The 18,978-nt window shown below is 39.0% G+C and overlaps 2 protein-coding genes across 3 annotated transcripts in view; one reads left to right on the forward strand and one right to left on the reverse strand.

Moving 5' to 3' along the window:
* Positions 1-1,484: 1,484 nt before the first annotated feature.
* SERP1 (stress associated endoplasmic reticulum protein 1) lies at positions 1,485-5,567 on the reverse strand. The gene is made up of 3 exons (XM_058730211.1): positions 5,039-5,567; positions 4,677-4,752; positions 1,485-3,478 (listed from the first exon to the last, which is right to left on the reverse strand). The coding sequence occupies exons 1-3, from the start codon at positions 5,120-5,122 to the stop codon at positions 3,438-3,440; spliced, it is 201 nt and encodes a 66-aa protein (XP_058586194.1). The 5' UTR covers positions 5,123-5,567; the 3' UTR covers positions 1,485-3,437.
* A 158-nt stretch (positions 5,568-5,725) lies between these two features.
* EIF2A (eukaryotic translation initiation factor 2A) overlaps positions 5,726-18,978 on the forward strand; it is a 31,403-nt gene continuing 18,150 nt past the window's right edge. Inside the window, exons 1-2 of one of the 2 annotated variants that reach the window (XM_058730207.1) lie at positions 5,726-5,848; positions 15,570-15,639. In XM_058730207.1, coding sequence (XP_058586190.1) covers positions 5,797-5,848; positions 15,570-15,639 — 122 coding nt within the window. In that variant the 5' untranslated portion in view covers positions 5,726-5,796. Of the gene's footprint in view, positions 5,849-15,569; positions 15,640-16,411; positions 16,638-18,978 lie in introns of those variants that run through there. The other variant, XM_058730209.1, reaches the window with a different exon arrangement.

Consider the following 18,978-nt stretch of genomic DNA (forward strand, 5'->3'; position numbering starts at 1 on the left):
GGGTACAGTTGAGTCTGGAAACCTTGGTTCTAGTTTCTGCTCTGCCTCAGCTAGCTTTGTGAGCGCAGACACCATTTATCTGGTTTTACTTTTCCTTTGAAATACTGACCACAATTACGGTTTTCACTTTGTCTTTTCTCCCACTACTGGACTGAAAAATACCTGAGTGCTGGGACTGTTTTCACAGCTCTAACTCGATATCTGGCACATAAGTTACTCAATATTCATTGAATAAATGCGATTGGACTAAATTGCTCATGTCCTTTCCATATTTATGATTCTGTAATATCCAAGTCCTGACAGTTGAGTTTTCCCCTTCAGCGTGACTTCTAGCCTTTTACTGCTCATTCGTACTCTTTTCAAATTAGGACATTTTTCTCCTAATTCAACTTGAAGATAAAGCAGTACAAGTAGCTACAGTGGGATGAAGTTTAGATAGGAAAGGGTTCTCTAAGGGAGTTACAAAGAATTTGCTGTTGAACCCAACTCCTGCTTCTTGAAGTTCTGGTTTGCATCTAAAACAGTAAGTTAAAGGTAGGTAAAGACAAATCAAATTTCAAAAGAATTTCTAATTAGAAAATTTGATGTTCTAAATTTCAGATGCTCTAAGAGCAATAAAATTTTGATGAACCTCCCAAGAGCATAATCCACCTCTACAGGGTCCTCCTTTATGCCAGCAAAACACCACAAACCTCAGTAAGAGCGACCACCCTGCAGTTGAGCACACACACTTCTTCCAAGTAAGTCAAAGCCCATTACAAAACATCCTGTTACAATGAAAATCTTTCCACATTCTGGAAGCCCACTTGGTTATTCTGAGCAACATTACATACAACCCAACAGATACAGTGAAATCCTGAACAACTCCTTGAAACGTTATACCTAAGTTGCAAAGCATAATTGGACACAATGTAGACAACCCCCAACAAAGCATCATACTATGTTCAACACTAGATGACAACAAATTCAATTGGGAAAGGGAGATCAAAAGAACTGTGATTTTTCCTTGAATGAGACTTCTTGAATGATAATGAGATGAGGGTAAATCTTAGGTGGACAAGTATTTAATTCACTGTGCTTTTCATGTTTTCCTTTTTTTAAAATTTACTTTTATTTTGAGAGCAGGCCAGCGCAGTGTGCAAGCAGGGAAGGGGGCAGAGAGAGAGGGAAAGAGAGAATCCCAAGCAGGCTCTGCATTGTCGGTATGGAGCCCAAGACAGGGCTGGATCTCATGAACCATAAGATAATGACCTGAGCTGCTATCAAGAGTCAGCCGCTTAATTCACCAAGCCACTCAGGCACCCCTATACTTTTAATGTTTTTCTTGCTACCTATTTCCAGTTATAAATTTTTAATCTGAGTCTCTGGGTACCAGTTCTTTTAACTCAAGTACAACATAATACTAGGCATTCTTTAATTTTCTATTAACTATAAAAAGTACACTCAGATAAGAAATCTGTAAAATCATTTCCTTTCAGAAGGAATCAAATATTCTGGGAACTTTATTTTTAAAGGATAAATCAAGACATAGCTTTCATTGACCCAAACATGCATAATCCATCCTTAATATAAAATGTACTCAATTAGGAAATCACACATGAAATACAAAAGGAATGCAACTTTACATATGTAAAATGATTGCTAGCTGTAGCAATTTAACAGTCAAATCAATAAAGACATTGTACAACTTAAAAAAAAAACAAAACCCTAACATCTTAAAGCCAATTATTTATAGTAAACCAAGGGAAATTTTTATACGGAATGGTTTGACTCAAAGCAAAGAATAAGGCACCTGCTATAAATTTAGAACAGTAACTTTCATTTTTAAAGTTATAATAAAATAGAATTAGTCAATCAAGACACTTGCTTCATAGGGAAACAAGTGTTTATTTCCTGGGTGAGAAAGGCAGGTAACTGCAGATAAAAACCTGCTGGCCCAAGGTCAGCTGATTCCCTCCTTTCCTGTTTTAGAGTAGTCAAGTTCCTAAGCATCCTTAACTACTCCTCTCCCTCACTCGTCCCCTATATTGAGGGGTATCAGAAACTCTGAGGTTCACAATGTGTTTGACTAGGTAGATTTCCCTTCTGTTCCTCTTAAAACAGCTTATTTTAAAAGAGATATCCTGAGGCAATTAACAAAGCAAACAAGCAGCTTTCTTTCCAATTCATTGATACATAGACACCTCTCAGGTTTGTTTTTTTTTTTAATCAAGTTATGGCTAAGTAAACAGCCAAAACTTACAATTTTCAACAGTATCAGAAAACCTAAAACCTGCCTTCTCACCCTTACCATTAGTAAAAAGAAACTTTGATCAATCATAACCTATAAAATTACACAACAAAGGGAAGACTAAAGACTGATCCTTATCAGCAAATCCATTTAATTCCAGATGGCACTTTAGTCTGATGTATCTAGTGCCCTACCAAAATTTTAATCATAAACCCAGAAAATTATTTCCAAACTAAGTAACTTTTTAGTTGATGTGCCTTTTTGGTATTAAAAGTGCTATTAACGTGCTAAGATGTCTTATGGCACATTAGACTCATCAGGATGTCCTGATGAAACATCCATTTTTAGTAGTATTTTTCCCCAAAATATTGTCTAGCATAGTAGACCCCTTTGATATATTATGGTAAAATCAATGGTGACATAAACAAACTTTCCCTGACTTTACTCCACATGGTAGCTTTTAGTGAAACTGAAGTTACTGATTAAGTTACAAAACGCTCAACCAAGTTTTCTTATGGCATTTTACATTAGTATAACTACTCATGCAAAATCCAAGGTAGTGTAATAGAAATAATATTGTTAAAATAGATATTGTAGCTATAAGCATCTCCTTTTATATTAGGCCTTTAGAAGCTTTTAAAAAATTTTAGGTGCTAAAGATTATGGGAAAACGAGGCTAACTGTGTAGTTGTTCCATTTATAAGCACTTTATTACAGGACACTGACATTACCCTATATGGGAGTGTGCTTTCAATTCAAGATATAGTAATAAAGTGCCTAACTATATAAAAACCATGACTCCAAATTTTAAATTAAACTAATTGCATATACACATTAGGGTTAACAAAATCTAGACTCTGTCTACATAGATTTAATCTAATTATCTATCTATACTGGATAGGGTTTTAACAACCACATTAAGAAAACTTACTCTTTACTGACTGAATAAGTAGGGTCCACTACTATAGCTTAATAATCAAATTTTATTGCTTTATTCATGTGGTGCTTTTGCAAGGCACTGTGGTATGGACTAGAAAACTTGGAATGACTCATGGAGAAACCTTGGAATGACAAATGAAGGATGATATGAAAAGTCATTCTGAGGCAGGATGCTTTACTGAATTGTTTTTAACCAGGGTATCAAACATCAGGAATGAGTTCAAGTTAAAATTCACAGGAGAATGGAAACATCTTAAGGTCAGTCACTTCACATGCCCATCCTGATACTTTGAATAATCTGGAAAATTGCTGTAAAAAGAAAGAACAAATGTTTTAGTAAGCATGCTTTGAATAAAATAGGAAGGACAACTGGCAAATATTTATTAAGGTACTTCATGAGAATCCAAGAGCACCCTTAAAATTACTTGCAAATGCTATGTAACTTCATTGAAGAAGTGAAGACAAGCCTACCCTAATAAACCAATTCAATGTCCATAAGTTATTTTTTTCAGCTTTTCTGAATTCTACGTCTAACTGTCCAATAGATTTTGCAATACACAATCATTTTAGAAAAAGCTTAAAGCACCAAAGCAAACAGGTTTTTCTAGCATAGAATTATTTTGATTTATCCCCAAAATATTAAGTGTCCTTCTAAGGCCTGGCCTATAATATAACCATGTTTCCTCATTCTCACAAAGCTGAAATTGAATAATCTTTAGGTTATATAAATTGCTTGGCTCTTGGCCAACTAGTAAGTTTAGGAAGCAGGCGAAGTGAAACGTTTAAGAAAAACCTCAGTAACTTTAGAATGTCAGAATATAAAAAACAGAAACAATATAAACAGTTTGCATATTGAAATAATAAATGAAAAGAAGAAAAATATTCTGTAATCCATTTGCAGAGGCAGGAATCTATTACTTTAATAGTAGGCTGACCTGATAACTTATTTTTCCTCCCATATGTCAAACGTTTCTTTAATTAATCTAAAAACATTTGTCTCCTACACTAAGTTACCAATCAGGTACATTTCCTCTATACCCAACCAATTCTTCGCACGAGCTTTACTTTACAAAATATACCCAATTTTGCCATAAAAACATTAGATTTTGGGACACGTTAAATTCAGTTCAACGTCCACATATACATCATGTTCGTAAGTTTTTTGCAAATATATTCATAATATGCTTGCAAAACATTCTAAATTCTCATTCCGTGAGGTTTTTTTTGTTTTGGTCTAAATTTCTTCCAACTTGATCATTACTAACTGAAGACCTGACCTCCTTTCCTGATCTCCTGTGAGCACAAATCAAGCTATGAGAAGTTTCTGGAGCACCACCCTCTGTGCATATGTGGGACAAGTAATTCGGTTCAGACAAGAGACACTTATGTGGAGCTCCCAGCAGGTGGGTTGAGAACTACGCGGGTAGGATTCACCACTGATGGGTCACCACGTCATCCCAAAACCGACATCCAATGCCCTACCCGATGGTAGCCCCAAAACACTTACCAGAACCACAAACGACAAAAATGAAGAGAGCCAATAACCAGGGTCCTACAGACGCCTTCTCTTCGGGGGCATTTCTCTGCAAAAACGGAAAGTCCCATTTCAAATGCAAAAACCCAATCCGATCCCGGGCTCCTGCAGCCTACACCGCGGGCCAGGTTTCCAGGTCCCCTCACAGGTTTGCCCTCCGTTCCCGAACCGCCTAGCTTCAGGCACCCACCTACCCGAACCACCCTCCCCCCAGCGCTGCCCCGCCCCGCCAACTTAGCGTCCAGCTCGTGGCCTCCGGCCTGGGGAGAACTCGATCCTAGGACCCGGGCCTGAACCCCGGCTGCGGGACGGACGGGCGTCTGCTCTTTCCTTACCGAAGTCTTGGCGACGTTGCCCCGCTGGGTGATGTTCTTGCTGTGCTTCTCGTTGGCCATACGGATTCGCTGCTTGGCGACCATCTTCACGGCGCCACCACCTGCCTCAGCCACCCCTTAGACTCGCTAGCTCGCCTCCCCTCGGGCCGCTGCGACGCTCTGATCCCGGTGCCTGCGCTGCCGGAGCTAGAAGGCTCTCAGGCGGGGCGCTAGCTCCGGCCGCTGGGCCTGAGCGAGGCGAACTCGGGTGCCGAGCGCTAGCGGGGCGCGGGCCACCGACTGACTGACGACGCCGGACTGGCCGGCCGAGAAGCGGACACGCGGGACGACAAGCAGGCCGCCGGGATATTCTCGCGCCGCCGCTCTGGCCGCCGCCGGGAGCGTGGAGTGAAAGAGGAAGGAAACGCAACGCAACAACCGAGCAGCGCTGCCCGTAGCCTCGAACTACTTCGGGTTCGGCTGCCAACGTCAGCACTGGACGGACTCCGCCCCGCGGAAGTGCGGACTCCGCCTGCTGTAAAAGAGGGAGAGGGGAGGGCAAAGGCTGGCGCACGAGCACTAGTCCCTCCCGCGGTGCTCTTTAAAGTGTCGCACCAGAGCTGCGCGTGCGCGTTCAGACTCCTTTTTCTACTGCCGTCTCCCACCGGAAGTGAATTGGCCCCGAGGCTCGTGATACCGGAAACAGCTATGCGCTGTCTCCACGCCTGTGGAGACGTGTAGGGGCCGGGTTTGGCCCTCGTGAACTCTGACCCCAGCGCATGGGTTTCTCTTTCCGGGACAAGATGGCGCCTTCCACGCCACTACTGACAGGTGAGTCCTGAACGAGTAAGAGACTTTTTCAGAGCATTTTCCTCTTGTGTCTTTGCTCTTGGGGATTACCCGAGAAGCACTGGCGTCTGCTCCACCTTTCCTTGCGGACTATGGAAGAGCCAGAGGGTCTTGTGGGTTGCTTGGTGTAGCGTGGCAATCGGAAGTGAGGCCCCAGCCTCTGGGCTTCAGCATTCCCCTCCCTTTTGCCCGTCCATCATTCCTCCCTGTCGCTTCAGATTCCACTGGAGTTGCGGACGAGAGATAAGAACAGAAAGTGCGGGTTGAATTTGTTACCCGGGTCTGCAAACACGGGTTTTATACGTACTTTTATGTGGTGACAGATCTTGTTGACAGAAGTCATTGAGTTCTGTAATAAAGAACAAACATAAACAAATGGCTAGAATGCGCACACACATTAAATACACCTGAATTTAAGTAGTACCAAATTCTGTGCTGTTTGCTTTAATGAAATTAGTAGGATCAAATAGAGTGGAGCTGTGGTAGCGTAGGTTTAAAGTGATGAAAGTGTGGTCTGGGGTCGTGGCAGTGAGCATTATGGAAATGATGGCAACGTTTGATGTTGAAGTGTTTATGAGTATTTTAGAATCTGATTATTATCGGATTCCTGAGATTTTGGATTGGAGGCAGAGTTTACAATTTTATAAAAGGTAGTTAACTTAGTCTTGGACTGTGTCCGGGAAGACTCTGGGTTAGGGTAATGGCTGAGATTCTCACATGAGTATCAAATAGAGGGGAATTGGGAGAGAAAAGAACAGAGGCTTTGATTAAGCCATGGATAGCTTATACAGAAGGAAAAACACCATTAACAGAAAGGTCGTTTACTTTTGAGGAAGGGGGTTATGTCCCCAAACTTGAAAGGAACCTTAGAAAGCTTTTGCACTTTTTGCCATTCTACATTTTAAGATCTTTGTTGTTAAGCACCATGACTACTCATATCAATCTGGCTACCGCAGTTCAGTCATGAAGTATTTATCAAATAATGAGTATAATTTGTAAGATAATATGCCAGACAGATACTATTTAAAAGGCATAATTACATAACTAAATGAATTTTTTTCTCTTAACATAACTAGTATGTTATTCACAGTTTTGGAACACTGAATGCTTATTTGTACTCTAAAAAAAACAGTACATTTAAAAATCTGATAAATTTTCTATCTGAAAGTAATGTAATATTGTGTGTTAATTATATACAAGTAAAAAATTTAATTTGAAAAAAATCTTTACAGGGGCTGCTCAGTGTTTACAGGGTAAATTCCATCCTGTTTAGCATAGCATGTGGAACCCTTCATAATCCTTGAAAAGCTCTTTGCATTCATTTCTTTGCTCCCCACCCTATTGTGCTCCATCAATATTGGACTGCTTACAAAACCCTTGAATAATCTACTTCAGTCTAGGACTCCTGGTCCTCTTGATTTGGCTTACTTTTCATCTTTTAAAATTCATTTCTGGGGCGCCTGTGTGGCTCTGTCAGTTGAACGTCTGACTTGGAGTCAGGTCATGATCTTGGGGATTCGTAAGTTCAAGCACCCCGTCGGGCTCGCTGCTGTCAGCACAGAGCCTGCTTTGGATACTCTTGTCCTCACTCTTCTCAGACGATCAGTCACTCCCAGGCTATTTTTGTACTTCATATATACTTGAATTTTTTTTTTTTTCACGTATTACATAGGTTAATTATCTAGTTGTTTAGATGCTTTTCTGCCTTTCTAGACTAAACTCCTTGGGCACAGTTTTCCTCATCTCCGTCTTCTCAATACCAGGTACAGTGTGTAGTAAACAATAGACATTCTAAATGTTTGATGGAGGAATAAATTAATGAAGCATAACCACTTCATTTATAGTCATATTAACAAAGTGACAGTTTTCTTACAATGCTTAAAATTAAGGACTTGGTAAGAGCTTAAAGGTTAGCTAGTCAGTCTATCCCTCATAGTCTCATATTCATAGAAGCCCTGAAAGATTAGGTGGTCAGATTCACATTGCAAATTGGCAGAATTAGAATTATATTGAATCATTCAACTCCGTGGTCCATTTTTCTTTTACTTGAACACACTAATTTTTAAAAATTGTTAGTATAGGTATTTCAATCAATAATAGATTTTTACTTCCAAAATTTTTTTTTAAACTTAGACTTACAGGATTTTGGAGTTTGGAATAACTTGGACATTGTCCAGTAAGTTTTGTCAGTTGCAACTTTTTTTTTTAATTTTTTTTTTACATTTATTTATTTGAGAGAGACAGAGCACAAGTGGGGGAGGGTCAGAGAGAGAATGAGACACAGAATCCAAAGCAGGCTCCAGGCTCTGAGCTGTCAGCACAGAGCCTGATGTGGGGCTTGAAGTCACAAACCGTGAGATCATGACCTGAGCTGAAGTCGGATGCCCAAACAACTGAGCCACCCGGGCACCCCTGTCAGTCTTAACTTTTCACTGAAAATGACAAAAAGCCAGAGTAGGTGATAAAGGGAGTTTTCTTTTTTTTGAAACTCATGTAATTGTAAAGCTTCAGTACTGCTACACCCAGGTACTCACTTGACTCCAAAAATGTTTTTCTTTATCCCTAGGCTCTTGCTTTCTTTTCAATTAAATTCATTCTTAGGCTAACATTCTCCAGGTTTACATTCAACTAGCTCATAGCCCCAAAGGAAAGCACATTTTTTTGCTAGTCTCAATGCTGGCTGTTTTTGGCTTGGCTTGGCTGGATCTTGTTCATCTTTGAATCAGTATTTAATCAAATCACCAGGACCAAATTATAGTCTCACTCTTGGATAGTTCCCCCTGGAAAATTAGAGTCTCCTAGAAGGTAGGACCTGTGTCCATGCCAGGCATGTAAAACAGTGGCCCTTACATGAAACCCGTATGTCTAATCAGCTTGCCTGGTTGAGGCCACCATTGAGATAATTGATTCAAAATGGAATCATTTTCCTACACTGATAGGTACTTCATTGAATGTAAGGGTTGGAAAAAGTATCCCATTGTAATGATCACCATATCCCTGGTACGGGATCCTTGTTGTTGAAGCCTAGTATTTTTCTCATATTGAGTCAGGCCTAGAGCAATAAATGGCATATGAGTATCTATAAAGGCTAGTAATCTTTAAAGTTTTTATTTATTTATTTTGGGAGAGAGTGAGCAGGGGAAGGGCAGAGAGAGAGGAGGAGAAAGGATCCCAAGCAGGCCCCGTGCTGTGCAGAGCCTAATGCAGGATCTAACTAAAGAACGGTGAGATCATGACCTGAGTTGAAACCAAGAGTCAGACGCTTAACTGACTGAGCCACCCAGGCACCCCAAGGCTAGTAATTTTTTAAAAGATATTATTTAAGTGCAACATTTAATGTGATTGTTTTAAAATAGTTTTTCTTTGTGAAACTCTGGCATTTATTTGTTGCTTTACTGAAAAGAACTGTTCATATTCTAGATTTTTCTTTCTAATAGAACATATTTCCAGATCCCCTTTGATTAACAGGGGAAAGTCATTAAAAACAAGGGATCATATCAACTCTCAGTACACTATATTAAACTATCTCTACATTGTATTCACTGTTTCATATTTAGTCACTTCTAATTAAAATGAATTTCTCATTGGAAAGTAATATGTAGAAAAATGGTTTTAGTTACTGAAAAGAACTTTTGAATCCATATTTATTTTGCCTTTATTAAGTCAAAATACAGTTTATGTTGTTAAGAATCTGATTTTGTGTGTCTTCTAATAAACTTTGTATACCCATTTATTCTTGTAGAAGTTACTCAAACTGATTAAATCCAGTAAAATATCTTAGTGGTTCCAAAACGTCTTGCAACACTTTCTCCTAGTTCTGCTTCTGTGTAAGGAGGTGTGAAATGAATATAAATATAAGTAGGGATTTACATGTGCGAACAAGACTGTAGTGACTCATTATGATTTTTATGATGAATTCAATTGATAATTAGTTCCCCTAAAATAGACATATCTATTATAAAGCATCATGTACAAAGAAGGGTTGTCTAATTGAATGGGGACCAACAGTATCACCAGTTTTAAAGTAGCCCTGGTTTGTACTTTTGTCTCATGGAATTTGTTTTTACCTTAGTACATAAGTCGTGGTCTCTTCAATTTTTTCTTTTAATGTAACACTTTTGCCTGGTATTTGCAAGCAAATCCATTCTTGAGAAATGTTGGAAAACGTTTTTTCCAAACTTTTGATTGGTTTAATTTCTTGCCATATTGTGAACAAGCACTACCAAAAATGATGGTCTTATAAAACACCTTATATCTTGATATAGTTTAAGACTTACAAGAAGTCGCAAAACAGTAAAAGGAGTTCCCCTGTATCCTTCACTTAGCTTTGTATACTATCTTACATAACCATACTACGTTATCAAAACTAGGAAATTAGTGCTGGCACAGTAGTATTTACTAACTTAAAATCCTTATTTGGATTTCACCAGTTTGTGTGCGTATATCACACTAAGAAATTTTGTCACATATATAGATTTCTGTAACCGCCACTATCGGAGTATAGAACTACTCTATCATAAAGAAGATGCTACCCTTTTATAGTCAGAATCTCCTTCGAGCTCTAAACTTTGGCAACCACTGATCTGTCCTTTATCATGATAATTTTGTCATTTCAAGAGTGTTAAATAAATGGAATCATAGAACATGAAGCCTGCGGATTTGTGTTTTAAAAGTGTTTTGGGGACACCTGGGTGGTTCATCTGGTTAAGCATCTGACTCTTGATTTCAGCTTAGGTCATGATCTCACAGTTTCATAAGTTTGAGCCCCATGTAGGGCTCTGTGCTGACAGTGTGGAGTCTGCTTGAGATTCTCCCTCTTTTTCTGCCCCTTCCCCACTCTAACTCTGTCTCTCCCAAAATAAATAAACTTAAAAAAAAAGAAGAAAACTGTTCTTTATTTAGAATGTGAACATGTGCATGTTGAAAGCACTTGATTAATTTGACTCAAGATTTTGCTTCTCCAGAAACATAACTAAAACCAGGAAGTAAAAACCACATGAGACTGAATGCTACTTGAGCAGGAAAGAGTGACACTTTTCACACTGCCATTTCTGTCAAGTGTTGCCTTTTAAGATTTTGAGTTAACAATCTATATGAAAGAATGTGGATTAAGTAGTTTTTGTTCCTTGCTCCTGTTCCTGTCTTAGTCCATTCAAGCTACAATAGCAAAAATACCCTAGAGTAGTTGGCTTAAACACTTATTTCCCACACTTCTGGAGTCTGGGAAGTCCAAGATCAAGATACTGGCAGATTTGGTGTCTGGTGAGAGCCTACTTCCTGGTTCATAGATAGCCATTGTCTGCTGGGCAGAAAGGGCAAAAGAGCTCTCTGGGATCTCTTTCATAAGGGTGCTAATCCCATTCTTGAGGGCTCTGTTGTCCTGACCTAATTACCTTCCAAAGGCCTACCTCCAAGTACCATTACTTTAAGGATTAAGATTCAACATATGAATGAGGGGGGTGGTAATCATTCAGTCTATAGTAGATCCTTTGGGGTTTTCCACCTGTCTTAGTTTGGTATGTAGGTATGAAACAGAAATTTTAGAAAAGGAAAACCTTGTACTGATTGCCCTGAATACCCTGGAAATTCCCACTGCTACCTTCATGGGTTTGGCAATATAGTTGCCACTTTAGTCCAATTGACCCTTGAGTAACATGGGTTTGCACCATGCAGGTCCACTTAAACATTATTTTTATTTTTATTTATTTTTAATGTTTATTTATTTATTTTTGAGAGAGAGCAAGCACAAGCAGGAAAGGGGCAGAAAGAGAGGGAGACACAGAATCTGAAGCAGGCTCTAGGCTCCGAGCTATCAGCGTTGAGCCTAATGCAGGACTTGAACCCACGAACCATGAGATCATGACCTGAGCCAAAGTCAGGCGCTTAACCAACTGAGCCACCCAGGCACCTCTGCTTATGATTTTCTTAATAACACTTTTCTTTTCTGTAGTTAATTACTGTATTGTAAGAATATAGTATATATGCATATATAACAAAATATGTGTTAATTGACCATTTATGTTATCAGTAAGACTTCTGGTCAGCTATAGGCTATTAATAGTTAAATATTTTGGAGAGTCAGGTTATTCACAGATTTTCAGTTGTGCGGGATTCAATACCCCTTACCCCTGTGTTCAAGGGTCAACTGTATAATGTACAAAAACTTTGAATTTTACCCCAAGTAAACATTGTGGTTGTTGATAACAGCAAAGTCAACAAATACAGAGGACCAAGGTCACTAGTTGCAAGTTCATGAGAACACAAAAAGCTGAGATGAGTTCGATAAAGCTGTTTTTTTTTTTCTTTTTTCTTTTTTGCTAGTCACCTCAGGCATATGTTCTAAGGGCCGGCAGTTAAGGCAATAGAACATGGTTTGATTGCATCATCATATAGCACATTATCTAATTACACTTCAGCTTCAGTGGGACTTCACTGATGATATACTGTTTTATTTTCCTAGGCCTATATGTGAGTTCTGTAAGAGGGTCCTTAATGTGTTAAGTTGCCACAGCAGCTTGTGGGAGGACCTCATTAGGCTGACAAAGTTTTATGTAACCCTTATAATAAAGTGTAATCTGGTAACTAAACTCCCTAGTTTGGTAAAATCATTTTTTATTAATTCCTCAAATAAAGATTTGTTAAAACCATTATTATAGTATTAAGAAAAGAATGGCCTGTTTTCTTCTAAATCAGAATGTGTCATACATGATATTGCAGCAGATGATTTGGTAATGAGAAATAGCATCGTTTTGCCTGTGTAGTATATTGGTGCTGCATTTGATCTTAACCAAAAAACCGAGAAGCAAGTGAGAATTTTCATGGTAAAGGATTATACTTCATAGTTTTAAAATCTTGTAGGAAAACATTTTCTGGCACAAAATTTTCTAATGTCATTAGAGATTTTTAAAATAGATAACTTCAGTGTTTCATTCAAGGCATAGCCACAGACTGAGCTCCTTTGACATCATTACCTTGAGTGCAGTGATGGATTCATTTTTTTAAATCCCTAATACCTAGCCCATAGAACTGTGCAGGGGCCAAATCATATAGAAGTTTATAGGCCGTAGTATAAGGAGTTTAGATTTTAATATATGCACAGGCACCTGGATGGGTCGGTTGGTTAAGTGTCTGACTCTTGGTTTCAGCCCAGGTCATGATCTCATGGTTTGTGGGATCGAGCCCTTGTCAGGCTCTGTGCTGACAGCACGGAGTCTGCTTGGGATTCTCTCTCCCTGTGTCTCTCTGCCCCTCCGCAACTCTAGAGCACACATACACACGCTCTCTCAAAATAAATAAACTTAAAAAAGATTGTGATACATGCAGAACACTTTGCTAGAATTCATTCCATTCAAGGCCAGAGGACCTATAACAGTTTGACAGTTCAGTCTGGTGCTCTGCATATGAAGAAACATGGTAGCTACTTGTATACTTTTGGATCTCTAACTAGAAATTTCATTTAGTTGTATGTTTGCTTATTTTCTATCCCTCCATTAGAATGGAGGCTCCAGGAAGACATCAATTTTTGTCTTGTTCATCAGTGGTTCTTTTCCTTTCATGCTAACTTTATTTACTTTGGGTCTATAAATTATATTACTTTCAGTATCTGAAAATTGAGCTAGTAATTCTCAGGTAGAAAATCAGTGTTAATGAGAACTGTCCCTTGACAAGGGAGCTGAGAGTGGCCCCTATTTACCAACTTTGCTGCCTTCTCAGTAAAGAGAGGAAGGGGATATTTGTGAACAGCTGGCAGAAAAGGAAGCAGATATAATTATAACCATGAACCTCAGTAAAAGTTTTTCTGCTCTTCAGCTCTTAAACTGTTGCTGCTAGCAAGAATTTTAGCTGATAAAATAGTAACTCATCACCAAGCCCTGCTAATTTTATCTCCTAAAATTAAACACACTCGTTCTCCATTTCCACTGCCCACCCCAGTCCAAGTTTCCATGCTCTCCTGTAGGATTCCTGCAGAACTGTCTTGAATAGTCTTTTCTCATCCACTCTTAACTCTCTTCCAGTTTATTCTCTACCTTGTACCAGATTGACCATTACAAAATGCAGATGTGTTTCTCAAAATTTGCCTAAAACCCTTCTGAAGTTCCCCACCATTTTTTTTTAAGTGTTTATTTATTTTTGAAAGAGGGAGAGACAGAGAGCGAGTGAGGGAGGGGCAGAGAGAGAGGGAGACACAATCCCAAGCAGGCTCCAGGCTCTGAGCTGTCAGCACAGAGCCCAACGTGGGGCTCATGAATCGCGAGATCATGACCTGAGCCAAAGTCGGACACTTAACCGACTGAGCCACCCAGGCACCCCATGAAGTTCCCCACCATTCTTAGGCTACAGACCAACATTGCCTAACTTAGGCCATAAGATCCTGCTTGGTCTGAACCCTGTTTTCCTCTCCAGCTCCAGTTCCTTCCATAAAGGCCCTCTTTCCATTTCTGTGTTGCTCTGTCATCTCTCTTGCCATGGAGGTTTTGCACTTGTTACTGTTGTCTTTGCTTGTTAACTGCCATTCATCCCTCACATCTCAGCACACAAATCCTGTGCTCAAGGACACTTTCCCTAACTTTCCATGTTTAGATCAAAACTCACCTATTAATCACTGGATTAGCCCCATATATCTTTACTTTGTAGCACTAAGCACACTTACAGAATTCCATGTATTTGACTATTTGGTTAATAAGCTCAGGAACAAGTCTGATTTTCCTCCCTATTGTATCTCCAGTACTCAACAGAGGGTCTGGGAGGCAGTTTTTATTTTTTACTCAGTAAGCATTTGTTGAATGAACGAATCAATTTATTTGATTCAGCTTTAGAAACTTCTAATTCAGCCATTTAAAAATATATAATTAATTGTATAGATGTTCTTAATCTTGGACTTTATTCCCACTTAATTTTTTAGGATATTACTGTCCTTGGGAACTTCGTAATGAATGTGTCTCATCCCACTTGTTCTCTTAGTTTGAGAATTGTATTAATAATGCCTAGTTTTCTTTAAGAACTTTGAATATATTCTATATTTTTAGGTTATTGTTTTGCATAAAGCACACAGCCACCTTGTGTTCTAATATTTCCTCTCTTTCAGGTTGCAGACTGCCAACTCTTTATTGTATCTTTACACGGCAGAAGGAAAGCTGGCTAGGTCTGGGACTGTTCTTCTAAGGGCACTAATCCCACTCATGAGGGCCCTACCCTCATGATCTAATTATTTCTCAAAGTCCCCAATTCCAGATACTATCACATTGGGGTTAGAGTTTCAACATGAGGATTTGGGGGAGACATAAACATTCCATGACATTACCTATTGGTTTCCCAGCAATAGGGTTACATAATTTCATGCAATAGGGTTAAGAAAAATTTACCTTTGTAATGCCAACATTGTATAGTTTTATGAAATGTTTAATAGTTTCATTGATACTTTGACTGAAAGCTTTTTGTTTTTTAAAATATTTGTGGGGTGCCTGGATGGCTCAGTCGGTTGAGCGTCCAGCTTTGGGTCAGGTTGTGATCTTGTGGTTCGTGAATTGGGCTTGCTGCTGTCAGTGCAGAGCGTGCTTCGGATCCTCTGTCCCTCTCTCTCTCTGCCCTTCCTCTGCTCATGCTTTCTCTCTCAGAAAGAAAAGAAATAAAATATAAAATAAAATATTTGTGATTACTGAGTATTTATTAACAAACTAATGGTGGTTCTGTTTTGTTTTTTTAGTCCGAGGATCAGAAGGACTTTACATGGTAAATGGACCACCACATTTTACAGAAAGCACATTGTTTCCAAGGTATGGTTTATTTTGTTAAGTGATGTTATAGGGAACTATATAATAATTCTAAATTATTTTCGTTGTTGTTATATTCTGAACAAGAAAGAAAGAGCAGATAAGCAAGTTTCCTGGGGTATGTTATATAATATTAACAGAAGATGGAAAGAATGTATGTTCTCTATCAAGAAAAATGATCAATCTTTAGATTTGAAACTAATAGCTTCAGCATGTTTAAAAGAAAAAGTGTAGACACGAGTATAATTGTGTTGAAGCCTTTGACTTAGAAGAATTTTATCTTAGGGGATGAAGAAAAACTTGCAAATGTGATAGTCAAACCTCTGCCTACAGTCTTCGTGAAATCAGAGAATGACAAATGTATAAGAAAGGAAGGAAATACGATCGATAGATGTAGATATGGTTTTTTCTTAAAAAGAATAAAAAGGCTAAACCAAAAACGAATAAAAGTATTAAGTTGGTGGCATAACTATATGATGACATTCAAAATTCTTAAATGCATTCAGTAGCTTTATTGGCAACAGAAAATTGATATTGTCATTTTAGATCTATTACAGGATAAAACAATTACATTAACATCCTCAGAAACCAAGATTTTCAGCCTAAGGGTGAAGGAATAGACTTGCATATGTCAGTATGAACTCATGATTTCTTTTCATAAAAACGCTTGTATTTTTTAGTAATGTCCACTGAAAAAGGTTAAGGGGCAGTGATAAGGTAGAAGCAGTGAATACCCCTGTCTCACAGATTATGATCTCTAAACACCATTCTTCAGTAACAGGAACTCGTTCCTTGAAGAAGCGACTGATTCCAGGTCTAGTACAGAAGACAGTACGAGTTGAGCTAGAGACATTTTGGTCCAGAAAGCAAGGAAGCTATAAAAGATTACCAGGGCTTTGTTGAAGAGTCACAAGAGGCAACTTCAGGGCATTCACAGCAACTTAAGATGAGGCAATTTGAGCATTGGAAAGAATCATGACTAAAAGGATTGAGACATTCAAGTATGTAAACACTCGCCCCCAAATTCCTCTCTCTCCAAATCTTATTGGTCAGCATTGGAGGTTGATGGGGTCCTTGCACATTATTTTGAAAATTGACAAATCAAGAGAAGAAATCATGCATTTATTTTGTCTTTCCCATACAGACGGTTTTTCAAAGTATCCAGATTGTTGATGAGGAAAACTTATTTAGAGGAGAATTCCAGTGGATAAATACAGAAGTAACATTGGGGTTAGATAATCATTGTAATCTTAAAGAAATCTTGTGTCAGTTCTCAGACTTAGCATACATCAGAGTGATCTGAAGAGCTTGTTAAAACACAGATTGCTGCTTCCTCTCCAGATATTCTGACTCATTAGATCTGGGGTGGGGCCCAAGAACTAGAATTTTTAACAAGTTCCCCAGTAATGCCAAAGCTGCAAGTTTAGGGACGCTGCTTTGAGAACCACTGATCTGGGTAAATGATCATCAAAAGATGCTGAGCCTGTTAGAAGAACTATGGATGGGGAACTTTATAATCAGGCTGACATCACCTAAGTCTGTCGACCAATTTTTTACTAGACCCAGTTCTTTAGAACCATGATACAGGAAGTATCAAGACCAGCTATATTGCCATCACCTTGAACCAGTATAACATCTCAGTCCCTGATTCAGCTTACTGAATCAGAATCTGTGTTTTAACCAGACCCTCAGGTGATTTGTATGCATATTAATATTTGAAAAGCACTACTCTAGCAAACAAGTCTGTGTCAGAGCTTTTGTGCTGCAAGCACTTCAGTGGGGTGTACAATCCCAAGGCAGCAGGAATGAGGGGTAAAGGGAATAAGGCAAGGAAGAAGTGAAAGTAAATCTAACGTGGAGTGCACTGAGCTGACCACAGATTCATAAAATATAGCCAGGTTTCTTGGTCATGCAGAATGTCTCCGGAGAGGCTATAATGAACCACTGTGCCTCAGAACAGTCGTGGAGAGGAAGGGTAAGAAATGTATGTACAGCCAGAGCCTTTTTTGGTCTATTCAGGTTGAATCTGAATGTCACCTCCTCTTCCTGCTACTTCAGTAGGCATAGTGGAAGCCGTGCTGAAATGTGGCCCTCACTCCTAGAGAGTCTGAGACAACCAGTGGTGTTAGGGCATGAGGTGGCCAGGTTTCTTCATTGAATAGCTGATGACTGGGAGCAGGAAAGGTAGGGTGAATCCGAGGAGGCACTTAAAGAGTTCAGTACAGCCTCAGCATCACTGAGGGTAGAACAAGGAGACACCAGGAGACCTACCCCCTGGTGGGTAGTAATGGGAACTACATGATACTTAACTTCTAGGAAGGTCCAAAACCAAAACCAAAACAAACAAAAAACAAACCTATGGCCAGTTAAGCTTTTAGATGAGTGGTTCTCAAATTTGGCTGCACATTAGGATGACCTGAGGAGCTTTTCAAAACCTAGATATCCAAGGACTGGGTATTAAATGATAGTAAGGATTATTGTTATTATTTATGTGAGACGAAGTGGCATGGTGGTAAAGTCAGCTGATTAATGAATTGATTTTAGTTTGAGGGAAGGACTATATTGGTGAGCCATATGATCTTGTCCAAAGCTCATTCAACATTCTTATCATGAATTTAGAGGATAGCTAAGAATGAAGTTTTATAATTTATACATTACATAAGTCTGTAAGAAATGACTAATGTTTTGTAAGAGAAAATGAAGATGTAAATAGATCTCAGTAGGCTGAACTAATTAATAGGCCAAAGCCTGGGTGGAATTAATAAGGATAACTGCACATTCTGCCCTTAGGTTCAGAAATAAGTTGCGGTACAAGTGTAGGATGGGGGACATCTTGGTCTAGTTGTTTATGTGAAAAGAGGGCAAAAAAGGATATTTCAGTAACTACAAGCTGACTACAAGCTACCATTATTATGTGATGCAGAAACACAAAGGTCATCTTTGGATGAATTAATGTAAAGATAGTATCCAGTTTAAGGGGGACGTACTGGTCAGTTCTCAGTGCTTGTTACATAATAATTCAGATGTTCATTAGCTATGAAGTTCTGGTTTTATGTGACTACACTTACGGACATTTACATGTTCCCACATACACATTTCTGTTTGGGTGTTGATTGTCACTGTGAGATGTACTCGTAGTAGCCTTCTCCTGTTGAGAGATACAGTACTTAGAGTTCTGACCACTGGATAGAATATTGCCAAGAAGTCTGATTTCCCCAGGTCTGTTTTTGTAGAGAATCCTGCATCCACACTTATTTGATGTGAAGATCCTCTTACCGTTGTTATACTTTCCGTCTCTGCACATCAGAAATCGATGGAAGATCTTTTTCCTTCAAATCCAGG

The sequence above is a fragment of the Neofelis nebulosa genome, chromosome 5, assembly GCF_028018385.1.
Source record: "Neofelis nebulosa isolate mNeoNeb1 chromosome 5, mNeoNeb1.pri, whole genome shotgun sequence".
Taxonomy (NCBI): Eukaryota; Metazoa; Chordata; class Mammalia; order Carnivora; family Felidae; genus Neofelis; species Neofelis nebulosa.

Coding starts and splice junctions, on each gene's coding strand:
- SERP1 (XM_058730211.1), bottom strand. CDS start 5,122: ATGGTCGCCAAGCAGCGAATCCGTATGGCCAACGAGAAGCACAGCAAG. Junction 4,753..5,038: donor GCAACGTCGCCAAGACTTCG/GTAAGGAAAGAG, acceptor CCGTTTTTGCAG/AGAAATGCCCCCGAAGAGAA. Junction 3,479..4,676: donor TTTTGTCGTTTGTGGTTCTG/GTAAGTGTTTTG, acceptor TTCTTTTTACAG/CAATTTTCCAGATTATTCAA.